This window comes from Megalops cyprinoides, chromosome 4, assembly GCF_013368585.1.
Source record: "Megalops cyprinoides isolate fMegCyp1 chromosome 4, fMegCyp1.pri, whole genome shotgun sequence".
Classification (NCBI taxonomy): domain Eukaryota; kingdom Metazoa; phylum Chordata; class Actinopteri; order Elopiformes; family Megalopidae; genus Megalops; species Megalops cyprinoides.
The window spans coordinates 39,069,380-39,096,618 of NC_050586.1; the positions used below are offsets into that span (position 1 = coordinate 39,069,380).

At 38.1% G+C, this 27,239-nt stretch overlaps 1 protein-coding gene across 1 annotated transcript in view; it reads right to left on the minus strand.

The window, feature by feature from the left end:
- The window catches only part of prdm6 (PR domain containing 6), a 62,493-nt gene that overhangs the window by 28,611 nt on the left and 6,643 nt on the right, over positions 1-27,239 (minus strand). The window contains exon 4 of the mRNA XM_036528102.1: positions 1,153-1,280. Coding sequence (XP_036383995.1) covers positions 1,153-1,280 — 128 coding nt within the window. The remainder of the gene's footprint in view (positions 1-1,152; positions 1,281-27,239) is intronic.

Genomic DNA, 27,239 nt, shown 5'->3' on the forward strand with positions numbered 1-27,239 from the left:
CACTAAAAATGACTCCACAGCAGTGGAACAAATTAGCTTTGTTTGGCTGGGTTAGCGGTGGGTTTTTCAGTGGGTTTTCCTCATCTCCGCACTCTCAGGCACCCTTCCTGTCACAGCTCTGTATCTACCCTGTGTCCACCGTGTCCTGCCATGTATCGATGTGAGGAGCAGGCTGTCATCAGTTGAAGCACATCAATGCTGCAGTTATAAAGAGTGCATTAAAGACTGGACTCAAGCCGCTGACACAGCAAAACATGCACTGAAAAAGCAACAAGTGGCTTTGTGAGAATTTAAACTTGCAGAGATAAAAGAATTTGTGTTTCTCTTTGTGACGTACTCAGCCAATAAAATTTGTTTGTGTCTCTGTAGCATTGCATGTGGTCATGGAGTTAACTACAGGGAGCTGCCTTGTTAAGGAAGACTGTGGAAGTGTGGTCAAGAGCAGGGGTGGACTGCTGTTAAGACGAAAAGTTCCTCTCTTATTAACAGATCACCTCTAGACTTGTCAGATTCAAGATTACACCAATGTTTGTTGTATCATTAGGTATTTTGTTTTGAAAGCAGCTGTGCTAATTTTTGCTATACAAATAAAGTTATGTTGACAATGTACTACAGTCCTGTACTTCTTAATATATGTATTGTCTTTGTAGTTCTTTGTAGATACAAGTAAACATGTTGTTTTGGGGTTACCAAGGTCATTTTAACTTTGATGTACACTACAGGATTTTAGGTTTATCTCTCAAGGATCACTGACCCCAACCTCCATTTCCAAACTAACCTCAGGCTCAAACCCTCGATAAGCCCAATTTCTCCAACTACTTCTAATTTAATAACATAAAATAACCCCGTGCTTGGTGTTGGACTTCCGTGAATGCAGTATAATGTAAGTCTCATTTTAACAGTTCCAATCTGATTCATAACAGCTGAAATAATAAAAAAACACATGGAAATTGCACACATATACACTCCATACAGATGCAATCAAAAAAGTTATGTTTTCCAAAGATGTCTGGAAACTACAGCACATTGTGTGATCCATGGGAAATGGCTTTAACTAGCTCAGGTGAACACACAAATTTGGTAACGCTGTTTCACAAATGAGTGACTGTATGAATAAGTGATAAAAATCACTTGTGCCTTTGAAATCCGTACCTGTATTGGACCACCATCATGTTCTGCTCTCCACAGTGCCTTGCGCAGCGGATGTACCTCATCCAGCTTGACTTGCTGGGCTCGTTGCCATCAATAAAGTGCTGTAACGTCCCTTCCTGGTCATAGATCTGAAAGACAAACAGTGAGGTTAGTGGGGGGCTAGGTGGCTCAATTTTTCATATACACAAGCTTTCAATATGACAGCACAACATCCACCCAACACAATGTACGCCTTTGTAGAGAAATACTGAGGGGCAAGAAAAGGACTCTGAGTTAATTTGGCACATCTGCACTTTGTCACTAAATATTCAGATTGTGTTAGTTATCTGTTACACTAATGTTCTATGCATGGAGTATGCAGTCACTTGCTTGTTCAATAGGGCTATAACACTGTATCTTCAGTAACAAAGGTGGCCTGGTACTTCAAACTGACATGAACCTAAACAGGAGTCACTGGAGCTGAAGGCAGAAATCAGTGGCTGGTAATCAGAATGATTTTCAGGGCATAAAGATATGCACCAAATCCTTTATCTCTTCAGTTCAGTCAATGGTTTTCGTTATCTGGGGGTGCTGTTTCAAGATGTTGGAGAGATCAATGAAGCTGACATCTTCTGACTTCCAATTGATAGAGATGTGACCTGGCAGTGGCTGTCTTGTCAGGTAATAAACAGATCAAAGAATGGGATTACAAAGCCAGATGGGACAAGATTTTCTGTCCTCTCGAGAATCCTATTCACAGTCCATTGTCTGTTGATCAAGATATGTCCTGTTGAGCACAGTAGAGGAAGCCAAAGTACACAGTGAAATGAACAACTCCCTCGCCCCTATCCTGCTACGTACTGAACTAAACATAACTGAAAACATGCAGATTCTCCTTATTATACAAGAATACCACTTATCAGATGCAGCGCTGATGTTCCGAATCATATTTGATTCTGTAAGGTCTCAATTCGCTCCTCCATCACATGCAGAACATGCCAATCACAATCAGGAGAGAGGCTACCCTGACAACTGGCTCCAGATTAGCCGGACAACCAAGACATACAGAGAATAGATTGCTAACATTAACCCCTTAATGCTAGTTTAACCAACTCCAAAATGCCCTCAAAGGGATTCATCATGAACAGCCAAAATCAACAATGTTTTTTATGCAAAAAGAAAGGAATACTACTGAGGCAAAGCTGATGAAGGACATCCATGAACACTACAAGAGTAATAAATAGGATGCTTCTACAATTAACTGGGCAAGAAACAAGTAGCACTGCACTGCAGCACTGCTCATATTGCTTGATTACTGTTACACTGTCTTGAACTGTTCCTAGCTTGTAGGTTATGGATATATCAACACAAATTACCACTATAAACTACTGACTCTCAGTCAGTCCTGCCACATGATAGGTGAAGACAGACATCTACAATAGACAGCAGAGGGCTATGAAGATGGTTGTGTAAAAAGAAGGGGATTCCAATTACCCAGACAATGCTCAAACCTTGTTATTGGACTACACACACAAGATCTACAAGACTGCCAATACCTTCTATAGTGGGTAAATAACCATTTATTTTTCTCCCCATTGATTGCTGAAGTAGTACAGTATTTGTGATGATGTGACTTATCACTCACACCCTCACGGTCTGGACAGAACTTTTTTTTTTGTTGCTGGGCTTCTTTTCCCCACAGAGCACCTGTGATCAATCCACAACCAGAGCAACACAGCGCTTACCTGAGCCACTGAGTAAAGCCCCATGGGTTTTCCTTTTCTTCTATTTACCTCCCTGGCAAAAAGAGAGCCAGCAGTTGTTTGTTTTATGGCAGTCCCCACTCACGTGTACGAATAAGTGCATATGCATTTGTATCGTGCCAATGCAGTTTACGTGCAATGGGTATTTTTAGAGCTGGTTGACAGAATTTGCCGAGTGTTGTGACGTAAACAATTACTCTGTGATGATGTACGGGATTTTATCAACCTCGCTGGGTCCCTGCACCTGCTGCAAACAACACCTGCCTTCACCTCAGGTCTGCGCTAGTATTAATACTTAGCACCTTGGCAGTGTATCCTGTTGTCTTACAACACTTACACACATACACACACACACACACACACACATGCGCGCGCACGCACACACAGACATATGTATGTGGGGAAGGATCCGACTACAACCACCTGGCTTACAAAAAACCATAGGCAGAAACACAATATTTCAGATCCGTGATGATTCTGTCCAGCAACTAAAATCCTAGATAAAACAAAGAAATACTGAGATAATAATAATAACGAACTATGGTGGTACATAAAAATCTGAATTGTGAGACCATGAGTGGTCCAGATTTAAATTGCTTTCTCCGTAACACTGAAGTTTTTACCTGGTTTGTTTTTATGTTTAATTTACATTTTTAAATGTCACACATACTGTATAAGTAAACATAACGCTTCCTCATATGTGTTACACAATGTTATAAACAATGACAATTATTAGCAGGTGAATATTAGCAGGTTCATGCTAGTCAAAGCCAAAAGACAGACATGAAGGCCCTTTTCAGGGAATCATCCTCTCTTTCAGTAGGTGTGTTGGAGTCCCCCACAATCAAAGCTCTATCTGTAACAGGGGCTTAGCTTGACAGAAATTCAGTGAACTCAGTTAACAAGACAGAGCAAGGCCCAGGGGGCCTATGCATGTTTGCAAGGTAAAGCATGGCAGCTCAGGGTTTGGCTGTTTCAAAGGCTCATGTAACCGTTTAAATAGGATATCAAATATTAAACCATACAGACAACTCCCTATGCTTTCTCACACATGACATTTATCCTTAAATTGCGTAATGAAGCAATACTTCTGTACACTGTAAATTAGAGAAACCAAAAATGCTTTTGTTTGATCACAATCACCAGCAATATGTCACCAGATGAGAGAAAAGATAATCTGACAGCAATGAGTTTCCCCCCATTCCTCTGACAAGTCTGACACTTGCTGACAGCCCTGCCGCTGAGTGTTTATTATTTTTCATTAAAACTTACACAGTACAATGTTGGCTTTCATTTTCATTTATTAGCCACTGATGCAGCTCTTGCTTCAGACCCAACTTTATGAGTTTAATTATTTTCGGTGCCATTATTGAGATCTGTGACTAGGATAAGACATTAACACATTACTAAATTTGTTTCTGGGACGTTCCTGGGGGGTAATGAGTGTGCCAATGCTATAACCCACCTTCTTCATACCCACCCCAGAGAAGAAGCTGTAAAATATTTTTAAAAGGTGGGAGCAACTGACATGCAGCATAACTAAAGTGAAGAAATGAGCATTACACGTAGGATCGCGAATAAGAAGAGCAGAAAATAATGAATACACAACAAAACAATGTCCATTACAATTTCACTTTTGCATTTGCCTTTTCATTTTGGTACAAGTTAGCCAACAAAAATTTCTCCTGTACACTCATTCTTCCAATAACATTTTTTTTCCAGTTCAATCGATTTTTCACTTCTGCAGACATTGTTCATTTGCAACTTTTTTCACCAGAACTGCATTACATTTCAGGCAGCTGAAGAAATGTATTTGCCATCAGGTTCACACCCAAGCAACATCCAAGGTCAGCGAATCTCAACGGAAAAAAAAAAAAAAACAATGGTCAGTCCTTAAAACAACTAATTAATCCACTGGAGAGCTACAGGCATTGCCTAAACTGCACAGGCACTCCCTCCATAAATTTTGAAATGTTTATAAAATAAAACAAAGACTATTGATGCCAATCAAACCCTTTCTCCTGTGCAGTATTGCAATTTGCAATTGCCATTCCACCTCCTTAGGTTGGTGTATATACTTGTGATATAAAAAGAGGACATTACTTGAATGTGCTTTTAAATAAGGATGATACACGGGTAACTTGTTTACCAAGCTGTTTTAATCACTTCACAAAGTCTTCACTTTAGCAGCCTTTTCATAAAATAAACATACATGCACATGGATTTCAGGACAAACAATAGACTGTTGCCTTATGATATTAACAATGTCCAGTGTCTGTGGAATATCTGAATAACAGGCACTCCCCGTATAATTACAGTTAATAGACATAAGTGCACCACCACACAGCTGCATTTAAATCTGACGAGCTCTTAAAAAGTAAAAAGCCAAGAGAAATATTCTTATCCCCACTGCCCCAGCTATTCAAACATGGACATCCCACGTGTTACAATTTACTTTTACGATACACAATAACTTATCTTCTAATCTGATGCAGGGAGCCAAATATGAATAAACATTAGCGCACAGCCTAAACTAATTGGATGACAGCTACTTTCATAGATGATAGGAATGTGAAATGTCAAAATAGCTATTTTTTAAGACGGGCAAAACAACCCTACCTCTTTCACACGCCATTCATCACGCAGTCTTGAAGTTCCATGTCCAAGGCTCGCCCCCGGACTCCCGCTGAATGCATGAGCTTTCTGGACCCCACTGACCCCATTGAGTCTCTGACATCTAGTTTGTCTGCGGTGATTCCTCTTTCTTATCCTCCTGACTTTTTTAGTGAACCTCCACCGGCTTTGACAGCATGATAGAATACTTCAGGCACTGCTTACACTGGAGCAGTTTGTTACACCAGCATCCGGACAGGTCCTCCGGCTGTTTTTAACTGACTGTCCGCGCTCATCGCGCAACAGAAAAGAGACGGTTCGCACGCTGGACAGATGCTTTCTTGTGTTCCACGGTACACAGTTAAGAGAAATAAAATGACTTAAAATTTCAAATACTAAAAATACTTTTTCTGAAGATCCCAGTCATATCATTTGATTTTGTCCTCTTGTTCTGATGGTGATGGTGATCATGTTATTGTTAATGATGACACTGAGGATAATGACAACAGCAATACTGAGAACAATGCCAACAATGAATATCACTATAACTACTATTAGACAGAGGTGGAAAAGCCCAGCTTCAGAAAGTAAAAGTCCTACCATGTATTTGTTCTAGCCATTCACTAAGCGAGGTGATTTCACTAATTACCTGGCTGAAGAACTGTGCTAATTAAATTCAGCTGGTGTAGTGCACGGGTGGAACAAATACGCGGCAGGACTTTTACTTTCTGAAGCCGGGCTTTTCCACCTCTGCTATTAGAACCACTTATGTGACATAGTTTTAATTGAGTGGACATTAATGATAGAAAACCAGTGAATGACATGTGAAGTCAAACACTACACTCTCTCCCATCTCAGTACACCAGTCAACATAAAGACAAATCTAATTGTACTTCTGAATTACATTCAACTTTCATATTTCTTTCTTTCTTATTGCTCATCCTTATGAGCCTTACATCCCAGCTCAATGTCAGTAAACAGTACACAGGGCTTCAAGGAACACACAGTACGGACTGATCTGATACAGCTGCCCCACTCAGAAGTGTCACACTACTATATCTGTTATAACTTCTGATATATACAAATGGATATTACACTGGCCTGGTTTGTAAATTGTTTCACTTTAGCTACTTAGCTTGACGTGCCACAGGTAATACAGCACCACTTGCAAGTAGAGGAGGAAGTGAACTGTACAAAAAAGGAAACAAAGAACAACAAAAACCTGTGAACTTGAAGTTTAAATTTAAAATTTAGATCCCTGTGCTATTTTCAGTATTTTAAAAAAAAAAGAATATAAATGCAGACTTTCTATATCGAATGGTATAATATATTATTATACTGACTAAGATAGCCAGTGGATTCACCTAAACACCAAAACAATGTGCTACCATAGTGTAACGGCTGTATTTCTTCTTGCGGCTTGCTGAGCGGACAAATCTGGGGTTCTGCAAGATGATGTTTAAACACAACTTGTCAGATGGCCAAAATCCCGTCTCAATTTCACCAAAAAATGGTGCTCAAGTAGCATGGTGCTCAAGTAACAGTGAAAAAATGGTATCCTGCGTATGGCTACAGATGATGTTTATGACATATTTATAATGGTTATAATTACTGCAGTGACAAAATATTACTATTAAGAAAAATTCCATGTTCACACATAAGCTTATTAAGTCATAGAAACCAAAAATGTTTGAACACAAACATATATCACCCTTTCACAAAGGAGACTGCCTGGAAAAATTACTGTTTATAACTGGTCTGTCCTGAGGTAAGAGGACTTATCCTTAAGCAAAGAGTGAACATGTCATCATTATTCACACAAACACCTACACTCTCACACTGACTGGTACATACACACATGTACAGGCACATGCATGCTCCCAAAGATGGACATTTATGCAAACACGTGCACACACACACACGCATACACACACATACACACACACACACACACTGACTGGGCGATTGGACAGATGAGCAAATCAGCTTTTCATTAGCAGGGCCTGCTCGGCGATCAGAGGGAGCCACTGAACCCTTCACTTCCCCATCCCTGAGAAAAAATGTCTCCACTTGAAAAACTCCTGACAGTCCATTCATTTCCCTGGCCTGCAGAGCAGTGCGGTGTTTGACTCACCAGATCCACCCTCTTTGATGTTGGATCCTTGCCAGGGTGTCCTGCTGAGGGCAGGCTCCTCTCCCCAAATTGAAGGAGAGATATTCTGGTCCCCCCCCACTGCTACATGTGACATTTCCCTTCCCCCTCCTCACTTCAGCTAGACGGTGTAGCACCCGCACAGCAGATTGACTGTAAATGCCTTGTGGTAATTTTTTGCTGTTGTTTGGCATTATTCAAACTTGTTTATGGGAGGAATCGAGTGTGAATGCGAACGCATTCATCTGTATTTCATCTGGCTATCAACACACACATCTGAGGTCATTCTGTTCCAGGCTGTTAGATTTGGCCAGTATAAACACAGTCAGTAGTCAACAGAAATCAATATGTTTTGTAAAGACCATACTGTAAAATTGGCTTGTTATACAATATGAACATTTGAAATACACAACATTATATAGCCAGTATAAACATTTACAATATTTTTCTCCATTATTTACAATTTATTTACTAAAACAAGGGCTTTACAAAACTTTTGAATGCATTTTTACCATACTTTTTCTAATACTTACACATCTGAGCTGTTCAGTACTTGGAAAACTGCAAAATGAACTCACGTAGGTAAAGAAGATGAAATGAGCCATAGGCCAACTGCTCCTTACAATGACTAATTACTAAGTAGAAGCCAAATCTAAAGGATTGCATCTGTTATCAAGTGTTGTCAATTCCAACAAATAAGTTACATTTGAAAGTAGGACGCACTTATGTTTGTAAAGCTTTGTTTGTAAAGTGTGTTTAGATTTTGTGGTCACTTCATAGAGAAATGTAAATGAAACACCCATGGTTTTTGGCCTGTGGTAAGAATGGTGCTCCATAGCAACTGTATTTTGATAACTATAATAAAATGACTGTATACAGCTAGTATATACCATTTTCATGCCATTCTGCAAAACTATAAAATAATTTTCAGTTTTGCATAAAATTAAATACAGCTACTGTACAAGATGGCAGAGCACTTTTCACTTTGCCTGTCGCTGTCTTAAGGGACCATGTACGCCATTTTTTACCTGCTTACAGGCTTAGATGAAAGAAACAGTATATGTAAATATGAACATTTAAAGCATCCTTCCATCCCTATGTAACATAATTGCTACTGCTAAATATAACCAGGGCCCACTCCAGTTCAGTAAATTAAAATAAAGGTAAACTAAAGACAGGCAATTATATGGGTCTGATAGAGATTCTTAGTTTTTAAGACAGAAATTCTCCAATACAATGTTCTTTATGCTTATATTTAATTTATATTAAATACAACCAATTTAAAGAATGTAACAAGGTTGTAAAACCTTTCATAATTCCTGACATTTCCAGTTTGTCTTTTTTGCATATTTCCATTGCATTTCCCCATACATAGGACTTCATGTGTAAACATGCATTTTAAAGAGAGTACCTAACAAATCGTCTTCTACTGTAATTGTCTTCACACTTGACAATCTTGTTAAAAGCTGCCTCCACAATACAGTCATAATAGTTCAGATAACATTATTAAGAGAGATTATCTATCAATCAATCAATCTGATGAGAACCACTGAAAGTATTAATAATTGGTCACCAGCACACAAATATTTTTGACTAATGTTTTGCCCATACAGACACTGTTACTCATAGAATAACAGGCATCAGATACAGATAACAGACATCAATATATACACCCCTCTTCTTATATTTTTTCTGGTCTTGTTAGCCACATAGTGAAAATATAATGAAATACATCAGTGAAAATAAATTTCATCCCATCTATTTACTAAAAACGTTACTATAGCAAATATGATCAAATATGATGAATATTACCCTCAAATGCACATTTTATTGGAAAAAATGTTACATGTGTTTGTGTGTGTGTGTGTATGTGTGTGTGTGTGTGTGTGTGTGTGTGTGTGTGTGTGTGTGTGTACACGATTATGCAGTCTAAGGGTTGAGACAGCTCACTGGTCACTGAAACAGTGAAGTGTAACATTGGCCCACAGGAGTCCCCTGGCCTGTCCTTGCTCCTGGCTAACAGAAACAGTAATATATGGCGAGGCAGTAGAGAAAACACACTTTGATTGATAACCATCATTGTACTCTAATCTACTGAGTAGGGCAGGTTTGTTACAGCTCTAAGCAAGAATTACTGTAAACACTCCATAAAGGGGATTTATGCTATGTGGGCCTTCCTTTCTTTTTTGCTGTAGTTGGGTCAAACCTTAAGTGCATAGCCTTTGACACTGGCCAGGCGACCCACTGAGGCATGAATGGATGGCATGTCATTATGGAAGGAGGATGTATTTGTGTATATCTTCAAACAGTATGATGTTTCTCAAATGCTACATATATATATATATATATATATATATATATATATATATATTTTTTTTTTTTTTTTTATTATTATTATTTATTTATTTATTTTTCTGCAGTTGTGTACTTCTCAATCTACATTCCTAAATTTCACGTGACCTACCTTCCACTGGCTCTAACATCAACATTATTGCCTCGGTATTATTAATCTCAGAGCATATGTGACCTTGAGATGTCTCTACATGCTAAACAACCACCAGTGTAATGACATCTCACTTTATTGAGGAGGGCCTGTATATTACAGAGGTGAACCCTGTCAATAGTGTTACAGAAATCTGTCTATAGCTTGCTAAACCAATCAATTTTGTAAATGATTGCAATAATCAAGGAAATTGCCTAATTTATAAATCTCTGTATACAGCATTTTAATGACCCCTCACAGTTACTGCTGATGTTCTTAAAAGCTAAGTGAATTGTTGCTCTGTCCGTTATGGTAGAGCACTAGCTGTGATCAGCCTTGTACATGGAAGGGATGAGGACTACAAGCCAAATGGAGCCAGCACAGTGGTGGAGGCCTATTGGCTTATTCCCTCCCCCTCGTCAATGATGCTTCCTGAAACAAGCCTTGAAAAGTGCCTTGGAGAAATACCTTAATGCCAAGAATTTTTAGGCCTCGCACCTAATTTACTGCCATGTGAAACAGTTTTTAACCACACAGCCCCTAATTTACATTTTCATCAAGATAACCTTCCCACTTATGTGACAAATTGCTGAGCATGATTAATGTTCATTATTCTAAATATGATGCTATCTTTCTGAACTCTGTACCTTAATTCGTAGTAATTTGGCAGTGAGTGTCACACATAGGGAGAGTGGCAAATTTTATACTAGCCAAAAAACACATTTCTCTGTGCTCTGTGTGTAATTATGTGGTGTGGTAGGCCAGGGGAAGGGTCCTGCATGATGCTCTGTGGATACACTAGCATTCCTCTGGTATAAAAACTGAACAGAACAGAACACACCAATTTATGGAATAAAATGATAATTATCAACAATTCATTCTTCAGCTAAATTTTTGGGAGACACTCCAAAAAACAGCAAAAAGTACAAGCACTTTCTAAAAAAAGCTATCATTGATGAAAAATACTTGTAAGTGGACAGCCATAACCAGGTGAATTAGTCAGTGTCAATGCATCATGCCAATTAATCTGCACAGAGTAAATTAAATGAAATGTCTGAGCTATGCTAATACACCTAGCTCTGTTAAAAATAACAAATAAAATAAAAAGATGCATGCATAGCACTACTACCAATAACACACACACACACACACACACACACACACATATATATATATATATATATATATATATATATATATATATAGTGCCTTTTATCCCAAATTTTCTGTTCTTGACTTATTGCATCCATAAATATCACCCACCTCAGTGATATATTACAGCCAATTTGCAGAACGCTAACCACACATGTGCTGCAGTTGAGAAACAAGGATATCAATTAGCTAATTACAATGTAAATTATTTGATGTACAGACTGGCAGAGCCAGAGTTGGGACTTGACCAGCAGTGTGGTTACAGTGGTGTACACCCTTAATGGTCACAGGTGGCAGAACCACTGGTTAAACAATTGATCAGGAGGACATTTACAATCAGATATTACCATTACTGTTTCCACAAGGTGTTACTGGACATTCAGAAGCCACCAACTCACATTGAAAATACTTAAGATATTTCGGGCCTAAATGAGCATTTCAGTTGGTGAAGACAGCCAGCAAAAGAGTAGTAATTAATGGGATTAACATAACACTGGGACATCTCAGCATATTTTTGACACATAGTACAGTAATGTGCTTAAATTTTCACCTGTCATAAACCTGTCATAAATTACAAATCTTTTGGCTGACAGCACATTAATTGCACATGGATAATGATGTGAGAAATGATCATAAAAACCTGAATTTTAACAAAAGGTTTGACATAAAAGCAACGTGTACACTGCCTTTAGTATTATGTTAAGGCTTAAAGCTCTTTTTAGGTCACGCAAGGTAATTTGTTTGTAAACACTGAAACATTTTGTGTACAAAGAAGATCCACTGAAATGCATTATGCTATTTGCAGTATTGTAAACAAGGTGATCACTGCTTGGAGCACAGTTTATTTCACAAAACTAGGCTAATTGTGCGCACACTATTAAAATTATTGTAAACACTGGAATGTTTCTTTGTTTACATCAGTGTACACTGATCCATGTCATTTTGCCATGCTATTCTGCAATCTTCAGTAATGTCAACAAAGTTGACAACAGCTTTTCGCTACTATCAACGATGGAAAAATATTTCTATCTTCATAATCAGTGTAGACTGGTCTAATGGTATAATTCAATTTAACTTTGGTCTAATGACGGCTATACAGCTGAATTTCAGTACACACAGACAGACAGTGAGAGAGAAAGAGAGAGAGACCACAAAGAGAAAGAGGAAAAGATGAGAATGGAAAGTGGGGGGGGGGGGGGGGGGGGGGAAATGGAAAGAGAAAGACTGAAAAGAGAGGAAGGAAAAGGAGAGTGGAAGAGACAGAGGGAGGGAATGGAAAGACATATAGACTGAAAGAAAGAGAAAGGGGGAAAAGAGTGAAAAGAAGGAGAAAGAGAAAGGAAATACATAAATATAGTGAGAGGAAAGGGAGAGGGGGAGAGGTCCAGAAAGAGAAAAAGTAGGAGACGTGAGGCATATTTGTCCCTTTCTCCTGGTCCTCATGTTTACTTTTTCCCTTTGACCGGTAACAGGGAGAACTGCGGCTCTCTCCGTGCCGTCCCTCCATCATTGATCTGAGCCACAGTGTCCCTGTCAGTGCTTTACTTACTGCTCAATCTCCCCGGGCTGACATTTACGGCACGCTGATTGGGCCCTGTCACTGGCGGGGGGCTGTAACTCGTCCCTGAACAGCTGTGTGTCGATGCTGGGGCGCGGAGAGCCTGGAAAGGCTGCCTGACAATCGCTTGACCCCCCCTGCCCTTATTACAGCGAGTAAATCAGCCCCCGAGCCATTAGAATGGAGCCCTGGCACACCCGCTCCGGACGGGGCCGACACCACGAAAGGTCACACTGAGTCACACATGTGGAACACTTTGGATAATGGAATTTTGTTACTTATCTGAGGAAACACTTAACGGTCATGTCCAAACAACGCTGGCGTGGAGAGGGCCGTGCGGATCGGTTACGAGCGATCCTCTCTACGAGCACGTTAATTATGCGGTGTCGTTGACGCTTAAAGATATTTGTGAAAACCTGCTGGGCAAATATGCCATCTTGGTGAATTTCCTTCAAATGCAATGAAAAACTACTAAACCTGTGCAAACATCGACATCAAGCTGAAGATTTACTGAGCTCAGTATTTAATAAACACATTAGATTGAATCTACTGTGGCCTGCTGTTTTACAGCCTCACTCCAGAGATGGAAGATGTTATACTCAGATCCCCAGATAAAACTCCGCAGAACTCCCAGTGAGAGAAGTGAAATTACTTTGATTTAAATAAATAAGCTTTTCCTTCATGACAGAGTTACAGTGAATATCGTTTATGACACTACAAGTTCTGTCGTAATAGTACTCTTAACAGCCAACCGATTATCTTTATTTTGTAATGAAATTAGGAGGGATGTGAATATTTGAATGTTTTGACACGAGAGCTTACATTTCAGAATGTTTTTGTAGAAGGATTTCATTAAAGAACAAGTTTGATCCCTTTGACACTTGATTTGCATTAAAGCACAGAATGGAGCCCCTGATCTAATATTCTGGTGTTTACTCTGACATAAGTGTCAAAAAACAGGATGTCATTCCATGTGAATTATTTCCTTCTTATTTTATCACAGCCAACCACTGCACTTGACAATGTAAGTTTAGTACTTAAAATCACAGAGACATGTAATATACATACATGCAAAATTTAAGGACAAACCTGCTTTGTCTTTAACTTGAAAATGAATACAAGAAAGCGTTACATTTTCCCGTTACTTTCACAATAATTTTTGTTCTTTTCAGTGGCAGTTGAACTCATAATGCTCTGTGAGTGATGAGAAATAGTAACGTTTGCTTCATTTCATGACTCACAGCTGAGGACAAAGTGCCGTAGGGTTAGACTGAATCTGGGTCCCAGCCTTGAAATTCAGTTGCTGAATACGTTGTAGGGTCAGGACCTCGGGCTTAAATCATCCAACAAAACTTCAGCCTAACAGTGTAGTATAAACAGAGCAGGAGAGTGATCCATTCCCACCACGAGTCTCTCATGGTCTCACACACATTCTTTTAAAGGGAAAGTGCACCACAAAAAACAACACAGCCCACTAACCACTGGGTGATAATGTCCTGGTGTATGATCGGCCTTCAGGAGCCAATGAGCTGCTTGCATTTCAAATGCGTGACATGTTTTTAAACGCCGCTGCCAAACAGGCCCAAGACAAGGATGATGGATCGTCTGAGAACCGTTAATTTCACTTTAATCAAACCCTGGTATGAAAAAGCCTATCTCTACCCAAGGGGGGGGGGGGGGGGGGGGGGGGGGCAGACAAAAGTCACCCTCTGGAGGCTAGATAATGTGTCTGTTAATGCTTGCTGCTGATGGCAGTTGAGGTCTGCACTCAAGCATGTCCCTGTCTCTCGTCATTGTGAGGTCATACTGCACACATTCCGTTTATGACTAACATACTTCTGTGCCGTTTCAAAGCCAGAATGTCCCATGATAAAGTACAAATAAGTCTATATTAGGAATGATAATGAAAGGAGGAGAAATCTGAAGGCCTGAATGCTCATAATTACTGTCCAATTAACTGGACTGTATTGCCTTGGCTGCACTGTATAACTGCAATGAGTGGAATTTTAGATGCATTACAATTGTAGAGAAATTATTTAATGAAATACTTAAATCTGAATTATTATGTAAAGAGAATAATTATTATGTGTTTTCTCTCCTAGCATATCCATAAAATGCAAGTAAAACTGCTATTAAAATTTAACATCAGCTACAGGTGGGCCTAATTTTTTTACTGTAATTCAATATTATTTTAGCAACTGAACCGTTCACAAAAAGGCACCATTGCTGAGAAGTCTGAACTCAAACGGGTAATATCTTCATTACAATGATGTCAACTTTGACGTACCGCATATTTCTCTACAGTAATAAAAAAAAACCCTATGAGCCAAGACAAATGTCTGAAAATGTCTGTGACCTGCAAAGTGAACATGAAACTTGCAACAGACCAATGAGAAGCTGTATGGCCATGCAGCTGTTAGCTTGTTTTTGTGTTACAGATTATTGCAGATTACAGAACATCAGTGATAGTTCAGACACTGTTGGTTCAGAAATTCAGTCCCTGAAAATATGTTTTCCAATAACAATGGATTCTGTTCATGATTTCAAGTAATGCCTTCTTGTTCTTCTATCAAATACACATTCAAACACTCAGGTGCTCCTCTATCAATGCGAAACAGATCTATCTCTCAGCCTCTATCTCTCTAACCATCTGTCTATCATATAATCAGTTTTTATCTTGTATATCTGCGGATGAATTTGTGAGATCCCTTCTTCCTAGCAGCACTGTAGAGTTTTGGTTACTGCATCAGAGAACTGTGGGCTTTGATTCCCTGGTGGGGTACTACTGTTGTCTGCCTGAATAAGGATATCTGCTCTGCAAAGGCATAATAATGAAATAATACATACAATTTGTAAATGCTCAAAAGGTTTATTTTTTCTGTAAATGCAGAATGAAAATGCTCCAATTTATTATAATCAAAACAACTTCCAGCTTTCACATTTTACTACTGTAAAAATAAATTTGGAATAAATAATTATTATTCAAAAAAAGCATATGTTTAGATTATGCAGCCTGATACATTTAGAAATAAAATGGTTCCATCTTAAAAATGCTTTCTCACACAACACAGCCTAGGATCAGAGGGGAAATGGGCCATAAAATAACTTAAATGACAAATTATGTAGCTTTCTGAGTCAGTGAACCAACGTTAAACATGTCACCTCCATACTGGCTCACACAAAATAAAAATAATTATCCTGGCCTGTGGCCTAAACACTTTATTATTTCCCAAGAACACCCACTGGTGCTGGCCCAGGAGAATGATGTCATGGAACTCTATCACATTTGCAAGGAGATCCTATCAACCATAGACATTGCACTTTCCTGCAAGTGCTTTTAAAAAATGTATTTAGGACTATGCCTTCCTCATCAATTCCACATAAAAACCACTGGCTGAAATGCGTTTCTGTGTGCTGAACCTAGTTAGTGTAGTTGTCCTTTAATAACTATTTCTATCAGTTATGACTTGTGCCATGGAGAACGCATGGGTAGAGGATTTGGGGAGCTGGTAATATTTTTTGTTTAATGTAGTTAGTAAACGGTTTTAATGGATGAGAAAAGAATAAATTCTGTATCATTTTTGATGATCATATTAATATAATATACTTCAAATACAACATTGATATTACAAAATAGCCAATAGGATTTGAAATTTAGACTTATTTCCTGAGTCTCGTGCCCTGTCACTCAGGGAAGCTCTATGGATGGATGCATGTCCTAACTGTAGAGCAGCCTACTGAACAAGCACTGGGCTGTCTTATTATCCTGTTTCTGCATAACTGTCTCTGTCTGTCTCATGCAATAGCTACTTGCCTTTCACTCACTGGAAACTGTAGATCACTGTAATGTAGTGAAAGTACATCCTGAACATCCACACACCATTCTACAGTAGACTCTGTCAGTCAAACTCTGTATGCCATGATTTTCTATAAGGGAGTATGAATATCTTTCCCTTTTAATTCAGGAGCAACTTAACCGCTGGTAGTAGAGTCAATGATATCCAGTACACTCGTCAACATTTGATTTTACAATTCAATAAATCTGCAATCCACCTCCTTGGATAAGCATAAGGTTAAGGCATTGAGGCACAGCAATGCCTAAGACCACGATATAGTAAAACCACTATAGGAGCTACTTTGCTCATTTTAGTCTGTGGCCCGTTTAGCTCCAAAGCCATAATGGCAGGCCTGCAGGAGGTCTGTGCCACTTGGGTCTCTGCATGATTAAAGTCTACCATTTTGAATTCAGGAAATTATAACCATCTTGTGCCCCCAAGGACACATCCAAGAAACGCTTGAAAGATTTCTATATGGTGCCCAATACAACCGCTTTCCTCACAGTTTTAGAGCACAAAATCATTTAAAAAATTCTAATCTTTCTGTTTTCTCTGCTTCATGTTGTCCCTAAACAAATGTCAAATATGTTTTCCTTTTGGAAGACAACCTCCTTAGCCCCGTTTATAAGTTGTTTATGTCAGTCTCTATTGCCCTTCATACAGAGCAGGCATATTTCTGATTCTATGGGGAACTCCACCTACCTGGTTTCTGAAGATGCTCTTTTATCCTCTTACTCTTTTGAATGAGTGTACCCCATGACTCTGTCCTTGGGCAGATACAGTTGTTATGCTGGTGACATTCAGCTGTCTCTTTTCTGCCGCTACTTCACAAGTGTTGGCATATTTCAGTAGTGCTTCTACTGGATGAATGACTATCAGCATATTCAAGTCTTACCTACTCTACTCCCAGTGAAATGCTACCCTGTCCAGGTTCTCAAAATTTCTCTTAATTAAATCATGCTGACTCCCCCCCAGACTGCACAGACCCCTGTAATTTACTCTGCCTCAATTACTACAATATCTCAAACATGCTGATTATTCTTCCATCAATATCAGAAGACTCTGACCATGCAGCACATAACTACTCTGCCCGCCTACATATCCAGGGCCTTATCCTTTCCTTGTCTGGGTTCTTGTAACTCCTGTCCAACTGGCCACTCTATTCACATTATTTAGACCCTCCAACTCATTCAAACCTCTGCTGCCTGACAGGTAGTCTCCCATCCCAACTTTTTGAAGCCTCTGAAGCCTCCCCCTCCTCCACTGACTGCCAGTTGCAGTCAGCTTTTGTGTCTCCATGGCAATTATTGTGAAGCGTTCAGGGCTCTGCAGATGTTTTTTTTTTCTTTTGGGCTCAGCTGAACTCATCCTTGTTGTCTTTTCCAAACTGCCACTTTCTGTGAGGTGAGCTTGGGTCTCGCAGATGCAATATTGTCTACCACGGATGGCTAAACTACACAAGTGCTATTGTATAAAGTTCACTGCACATCTATATTTCAAATTCCTGGTAAAAAAAAACAACTACGTTTTCAGTTGATAAAGCTGAAAAAGTAGGGAAATTCTTTCCAACTATAACTGCTTTTCAAAAAGGTACAATCCTGAACTTACCGACAAAATGTATTCTTGACTCGGTGAGGTAGATTGCTGAGATATGAAATCCTCTCTTAACCAGCACAGAATATTATCAGTATATTCGTGGCCTTTCACAACGGCAAACCAGAAGTGTGCTGTGCCACCCTGGCTCAAAAAAGAACCTTTCTTGATATGTGAATATCATCAAAGCATAACATTTCTGGGCATGAATATTATGGAATAATGAAAGCCTCCTCCAAGCATGGGCAGCTCATAATGTCACAGCTTATGCTAATATCTGTGGTGTTAAATAACTTAAAGGAACTGTATGCTTCCTAAACAAAACACCAGTCCATAGGCCTCTGTACTTACTGAATCAATGAATGCCAAACAGAGCAGAGAGGCACCATTTTCACAGTCTTGGGCATGTGGATTATACCTCCTCACAGTGTCAGGGTAGAAGCTGTACCCTCTAGCTTCCACTAAAGAGTGGTCACTACCCAGAAACTCCCAATGTTAGGGTAGACACTCTAACTATAATACTACAGAGTACCCTGTTATAAGAAGTACTGATATAAGCATCAAGTGCATCTAGTAATCAAATACACGTGGACAGAGCCATTCCTATACTGACACATATTATGGAAAACAATGAAACAATCAATCCACTTATAAGGATAAAATTGGAATATACTATTTACTTCAATGTACTGTAATGGTGTATTTGTCAAAAAAATATCAGACTTGGAATACAGTATATCTTATGTCCACTTACTTACAAAACCACGTAGCATGTAAAATATTTTGAGGAAAATGTTTTGCACTTTAGCTAATAGCCGGTATGCCAATCAACAGGATATACATAAGAAAGGCACTTTTACAGATGAAAAATACCACCTTCTTGAGTCTTCAGACTAATTAAATGTAGCTGAGGTGGCAGTGAATGACAATGAATATGAACAGGCATGGCAATGCTGCACTTATCACTATGGAGACACTCAGAACTTAACATGAGTCAAAATAATATTTTATCTTTTACTTTACTTTGAAAAACTGAAACAGCGATAGCAGTTGGCATTCAAATAAATAATGTGAGTCATCTTATTTAAAAAAGTATAAAAACAGTGAACGCTCCAAATATGTTTTATTCCCGTTTGAAGAACTTAGCAAAGGACGTTCCTCAATTGTCTGAGGAAAAATTATGTTTAAAAACGAATTGTCATTTTACCTCTTCATTTGGATCTCCACTTTTAAGAATGCTGCTTAGAAGAATCAATCCTGGACTGATATGATTTTAATAAGTGGAGTGCATTGTACCAAATCCATCCAATGGGAATGTTACTGGAAAAAAAGTGTGATTCAGTAGGGAAAGACAAAATGAGGGGAAATCTTCGGTAGGGTCTGAGGTGTGTAAAAACACATAGCAAAGTAAAAAAATTCCAAGGAAAAGAATCCAACGTCATACTGCATTCCCTAGGGGTGGAGAAAATTTTAAAATATTGCTTATGAACCTCCTCATTATAAAGTCACCCAGGCAGCAGCTTCAGCATTATCAGGGCTTATTACAACGTTTCTAGCCAAAGCTGAGAATATAGCTATGTCAAAATCAGTTCATGGTCAGGCTAACTGCATAATTTGAAGTGGGCACAAGAGCTCGGGGGCTAGAAAAACAAAGCTAAAGTGAATCACATAAGAATAATTTTATGCCTGCAGTACTTAAGATTGTGGCAGTCCAAACCATAAAGAACGTATGGTTGGTTTTGGATCTGTGACTTTTCTACAGTTCATAATCAGTATATCAGAAAAAACAATTGTTAGCATGTACCATATTATGATTATAGTTTACAGTATCATATTATATGTCAATAAACACTCTTTATTAGATTATGTCCAACTAGTGGACATCTAAATAACATTTTCATCATGGTCCTAAATACTATAGCTTGTCTGGCTCAAAGTTGCTGAAATGTAAAATAATTAATTTGTCAAATAGCAAAGGGTAACTTTATGTATACACTCTAGTTAAAAAGTCAAATTTGCAATGGGTTTGTGGGTTTTGGGTGGCAGGTGGATTGAATATTTGATCTAATCCACATCAATGTCACCAAATTCACTTAAGATTTTCTTTTTCTCCACAGACAGCAGTTCTCAGCTCATTGCTTTTAACCCACATTCTGCTTGTGACCACATCCAAGGTTAGTCCTGGCATCCATGAGTAAAAGAGAAATATAAAGGGAACATATACATGTTATAACACAGCACTTGTCACCTTTCAAACCCTTGCAAAGTACTTTGAAACTTGAATACTGGGGTTGTGTAGACTGCCTAGAGTAGCAGGCAGATAATCCAAACAGTTGTGAAAAAAGGGGTGAAAGAAAAACACTGTGGCCAAATGCATTTGTGTGTTTGGTTGTGATGCTGGAATCTAGCTGATGCTAGATTTTATTTCAGACGGTGGGTAAGTATGGAAAGAAATAGAAATGTAGATTTGCTAAGACTAAAATGATGGATACTTGTTTCCTGGATAACAGTAATTCAGTCTTATGATTGTTCTGTAAAATTGTAACTGCTGCAAACTGCTTTTGTAACCCATGCTGATGATGTTCAACAATTGATCGGGTAGGTGGAAATTCTGCAGTTCATTTAAAAGTGGCTAACGTGACTATCCAAAAACAACGAGCTGGCTACTATACACCAGAGAGAAACAAAAACAGCGATCACCATCTTTGAAATTATGGAGCTCACCACCAGTATGCTTGCAAGGCTTACACAACAATTCATTAGCATCCTGTGTTGAAAGAATGAGTGTTGTGTTTCTTCCTTGAAAAAGACCACAAACTGCTTGCACTCATGCATTTGCCCACTTTCAAAATGAAAATAGAAACAAAAAAACGAACGAGCTAGCTACCACTCTGCCGTTTCCCTTCTTTTTTTCCCATCACTCATCACACCCCCCATTTCACAGTACAAATAGCCCAATAAACCACAAAATTATGAAGCAAGAAAATTTTCAAAGTAACAAAAATCATCTCATTGAACTTATTTGGCTGTCTAATTCACTAACATCACAGGCATACATGGTTACTGGCAGGAAAAACCACTACTGTGAATATTTTATAACATGCAACAAATCTAAAAGCCCTTTATAAACTATTTAAGCAAAATCAAGTCTGTTGGCTATTTGCAAATGATCTGGGGCCTCAAACATATCAGACATGATATCTATGACAAGTAGATTTGAAAAAGTCAAATTGCATGAAACACCATTCAAATATAATGATAAAAGAATAATGGGAACCACTACATAAAATAGTAGAGAGTAAAGAGAAATAATTGACAAGCACATTTATTTACATGCACATTTGCATGCATATTTGTGCTTGTCAGTTCTGATAAATAACAACAAACACAATCTGAGTTCAGTGATGAGAATTACAATTAAATAATTGTAATAATAAACTTTTTTCTGATCATACTGTGTTAGTTTAACCCCAATGGCAATTGAGAAGAGTCTTGAAAAATAAAGTAATACAAGGATGCACCACAAAAATGGTTATTATAGTGCCTGAACAATTAATTATTTAATTTAGGTTTGTCAACAAGGCTAACCCACAGTGATACAATGTGATTTATAAGGACATATACATACATTTTCACAAACTTATAATCACCATTATCATTAAACAGGACAATTAACAGAAGTTCAGAGTAAACATACATTTTATCTCTGCAACATTATTTTTCTAGATTTTAAACAAATTAGGCTATATGGCTCCGTGGCTGAAAGACTCTACCAGTCATTGATATTCTTTATTTTATCATAAGTCATTGAAATGTTTTTTGAAAAAATAAACAGGAGACTAAATACACTCCTCATGCATCTATTTGGAATATTACATTGTAGTCCACAGTTAAAATACACAGGATATATCAATCACATTGAAACAATACAGTATTGGAAGGTCATTAGCCCAGCCTTAGAAAATTTATCCTGTCTGCCACAGGAAAAACAAGTAAATAAAGCATTTCACTGTCATGAGCACAGACTATTTATATAACATAAAACCTTTTATAAAGCATAAAACACCAAACATCTAGTTAAAAAATGGATTAAATTATTGTGTGTCCTTGATATCATTACTGGGTGGCTAAGTACCAAATGTAATTATTGGTACTTATATTCTGCTTTATTTTCTACTTCCTATGTGAATTTGATTTGAGCCATGTAGGTGTTAAACTGTATACATAAATATTTCCTGCTTAAGTGCATTTGTGCAAAATATGCAAATTACTATGCCTTGTTTATGGTTGGGTGATTGGTGAATCAAATCGGTGTCAAATTTTTCCAAGCTGAACACTGCAGACTACATTTCGATGCAATCTATTGAATGATATGGTCACCACCACAGAAAAAATGCCAGATTTTCACTCAAATTTTCAATGAATCATGAAGCGCTGCTCCTTAACCACTGTGCAGATTTTTTTTAACAATATGGCCACCAAAAGGAATCAAATTGTAGATATAGTTGAAAGCCCATAAATTATTCACCACTTATTCGAATTATATAAAATCTGGCATTATTGTAGAGGGCATATGGTCTGAACAGATGATAAGAGTCCTCACTGTCATGAGCAAATGATAACTGACATCCCCTAATTTATCAGAGTGAGGGGGTGGCTTAATCCCTATGCAGTTCATAAAAACATTTAAGTTCTTGGCACAAGCTACAAAAGTTTTTAACGTGATCCTCCCTTTTTCATTGGAAAAAAGTTTGACGCTCCATACACCAGAAATACTTAATAACACAACAAAGCTCTTTTACTGTATAGCATATAATGGTTAATATTAGAATTGCCTTATACATAATTCCCTACACATGTGGATATACTGGGGAAATACTAATTGGAAAAAAATACAGAACTCCCCTCCATGCCTAAAATAAAAAATAAGCCCCTCCCCACGTTTTATAAGCCTTTTAAGCCACCCTCCTCTCCCCAATAAATTATGAACAGTCCACTAACTAACTGAACCCATAGCTCCTCATGGAGTCCATCTAATAGGCAGAGAAACTACTAAATCGGGATGTTGGTAAATATGTGACCACGACAAGAATTCTCCAATGTAGTCCTCCAATACACATTAGAATTTTGTTCCACTCTGTGCCCCATAGGGCTCCTACAAAATTGATTATGTTGTTGAAGTCATTTTTCATTGGTTGATTGCAGCCTCACTCGTGAGGTATGCTCTGAAGATTTCTGACCTGCTAGAATTTTTTCGGCCTCGCTGAGACAATAATTGTGGCTTGTTAGACCTGACACATTATACAACTCACTGGGGAACAGGGATACCATCAGCGTGCAAAGTTTGGTGCTGGATCAAAACAATCATGACTGAGTCAAATTTGAGCTGAACCGATGCTGAAATTATAGTGTGTACAGGCATTATAAACACTCCCTGAATATTGCCTTGCTAGCCCATGCCACATGGTTCGGCTCTAACACTGCATTTTGTAGTGACTTGTCTTATTTCATTTGATAAAATCTGATAAATTAACTAGAGGGCATAGTTATGAAACTGCACACATGCCTCTAAAATTCAATAGCTTTTACACCTTACTTTTTGCTAATTTGGGGGCTGTACTTGAGCTTAGCTTCCTGACAGATATATTTATAGTTTGCACTTAGGTTGATATCATTAGAAAACTGTCAAACAAGCCACACAACAGTCCATATCAAAGGTTTTTAGGTTTTGAATTTGTTATTGTCAAACATCTGTTTTCATTGCATTGTTCCAGTTTTTCTTTCATAAACATTTCTTTCCATTCCATTATTGTTTAGTAGAAAGTACCAGTAGTTTGAGTCAGATTTCGGAGATAAAACCTGCATAATCTTGAGTTGACACATTAGTGTGAGTTGGAGTGAAATGCAGTGTATCTTTCCAATCTCCACAGTGGGGTCTGTGTTTTAGAGTTTATATCCCATTTGTTTAGATCTCAACAGCCTGGTCCTGTTGCTATGCTAACTCGAATTTATCTTCAGTGTCTTGGTTCCAGCGTTGCATAAAATATATGAGCATCAATGCTGCATATAGATTTTTTTCAGCAAGACAGTACCAACAAAATGTATCCCATGCAAGGCAATATCAGGAGATGAATATCTGACATGGACACTCTGATTTTGTAGTATGAAAGATCAGTCTACATTCTCATGCAACAGATGTGCAGTACGTGGTATTCTCAGAACCATCGGATTGCTCATAAAGTCATTTACACACTGTGACCAAGAAGTACTTCTGTGTTGGCATTATTATCGTTATATGAATATTAGTCTTCAGCACAGCCATAACACATTATCTGTCAGATATCCCCAGCACATAGCAGGGTATTCGTCATTTCCAATATGCTACATTACTTTCTGTTCTGAGACTTTTGTCTTTCATTTTTTTAATGGCAGTCATGCTAATGTTTTTGAGCATGCTGACAATGTTGCCTTAAGTACACCGCAAAAACAGTTCTTACAAGACACATTTTCTCATTCTTAAAATAATAATGATTCATTTTTTATCTTCCTTGCATCTCCCTCCCCTTTCCCTCTGAATACAAGATTTTCTTTAGACTTTTTTCAATAAAAAAACAGTATGAGCGACAGATGCAAAAGCCAGCCAAACTACATACCTCAAACTGCCAAATATGTTTCTTTGGACTGGTCAACCCAATTCTGATAATAAAGATATCTAGTAAACTATCAACATTAATTCTAATCAAATTTATTTATCTGGGCCAAAGAAACTGAACATTGTCATTCAAAGCACTTCTAAAAAAGCCTGTGCTGAACCACCATCCAAAACCTTTAGAGTGAAAAATAAGAATGTCTGGAAAAAATCAGCAATATCCAAATTATGTCAAGCACACATGAATAACAGCACAATATGACTCTAAATCTACAATCATATTGCAGACTCTGTTTCATAAGCATTGTTTGAAAATATATTAATAGTCATTTTTGTTTTTGAGCCACTGCCGGTTTGGTATGCTTACTGGCTTGTGCTCAAATGCTTTTTTGACTTTGGCTTTTTGAAAACACTTAAAATTTTCTGTCAAAAAATATAGTGACATTGGCCTCTGGCAAAGTTTCCTGTAAATTGTGGTGATGAACTCCCATCACTAATGCCAGGCACAGACATGGAAAACAAAGCACAACAATCAAAATTATTGAGCCTCCTAGCCAGCAGTCTGTTCCACCTGTCCTCTCACCAAGAGAAAATCTTAGAGCTGTGGCTATCATACTGGAATAAACACATCTAAGGATAATGTTTGATTCTCAACTAAAAATCCCAAATAAACTGGCAATTCAATAACATGACATAAGACCTTAAACATGAACAGAGTTGTGTCAGGCTATTATAGTCATAAAAATGTAAGAACAGCAAATTGCTAAAATGTCCTTTATACTGTCTGAATAATTGTATTTTTTGCTGTTGTGACATCATATGTCACAGCTTCCTACAGTATCAATTCCCACATTACCAAAGTCGGGACGCAGTTACACTGAGCTACCTTATCTCGCTCCTGTGCAGAGAGTGAGATAAGGCAGCTCGGGATAATCACAGCCTCACTTTGATAATTCAGTGATCTGGTCTAAAATGCTACTGATGCAAAAAATATTTAAGACAGGGCAGGAACAGAAAATCCACAGCTTCTATGAATACCTGAGAAGTTAAAAGGTAAAAGGTCCAAGCGGTGTACCTGCACCTTGGTGGCTCTACTCTATTTCGGGAGGATAAGAAAGGTTTTGTGTAGAAGTTTAAGATGATAATTTAATAAGTTATCTCTGGTAGTTTGCTATTTACAGTGTTACATAAGAAAAAAGCTTTGGAAGTTATGGAAAATAGCATTAGCACTACTTTTTTATGTACTTTTAATGTAATTTGATATGAGCAGGGGGAAAGGATTGCCCTGAAGAGATAAAGATGCCCCATAATTTGTAAAATTGTTTTGTTGAGGTATTTTAACTGAGTCTGTTTCATCTTCACCATATTATGGCAAGAGCACCATAATGTGATAAGGACACCCTTGTAGTAAGAAATGCATTTTTCATTAGAATTATGACTGAAAGCTGTTCCTTTGCTGAATGCGTTAGCTAAAAAAGTTTCATTTTAATTTCATTCGAGTTACATCAATGGAGGCAAACTGCAAAGAAACCTTACTACTGCTGCCTTAAAATCAATGATACGCAGGAGACAGCATGAAATTTTTTTTTAGCTATTTACAAGTGTTTTTGCAGAATTTAAAACAAAACAAACATGCAACCAAATACACAGCTAAAGCACACAGCTGTTTTAGAAATCAGATGTTCGGGTGCAATGAAAGCCAGAAGGAACCTGAGCTCTTTGGGACCATGGCTGGCCAGCCCAACGGTAGAACAATATTGGGGTCAGCTCCAGTCCACCGAGAGTCAATCTGTGGTGTATCAGCCAGTGTTCGAATGACGTCATGTGAAAAGAGCTTGTAGCTATAACAACCTCAGTGTCTGATGTGCCACGACCTAGAGATTAATCAAAACTCTGACACACCCACTGATTAAAAATAAACCTCTCTACCACGGGTGACTTTTACATTGTACAAAGTTGCTGGGTTCCACCGCAAAATGGTCCTGGTAAATTAATTAGTTTTGTCAATTTTGATTAGTGGCTGGATCAAAGCCTTGATTAAGTCAAGCCCACTGGCCCTTATGTTCTATATTACAATTAACAAGGGAATTTAATTCCAATGAAAAACACATTTCATGGTCACTTAAACAAACACTTTGAGAATTAAAATTAGCTGCTTTAGGTTTCACCACACCACATCAATGAACATACTGTGTCAAGAATTATATATGTACTCTGCAATAAAACATGTACTGCTGACTGTCACAAAAGTGCAAAACCATTTGCCACAATAAACAATCTATGCAGAAATAAATTAGGTACAGATATGTT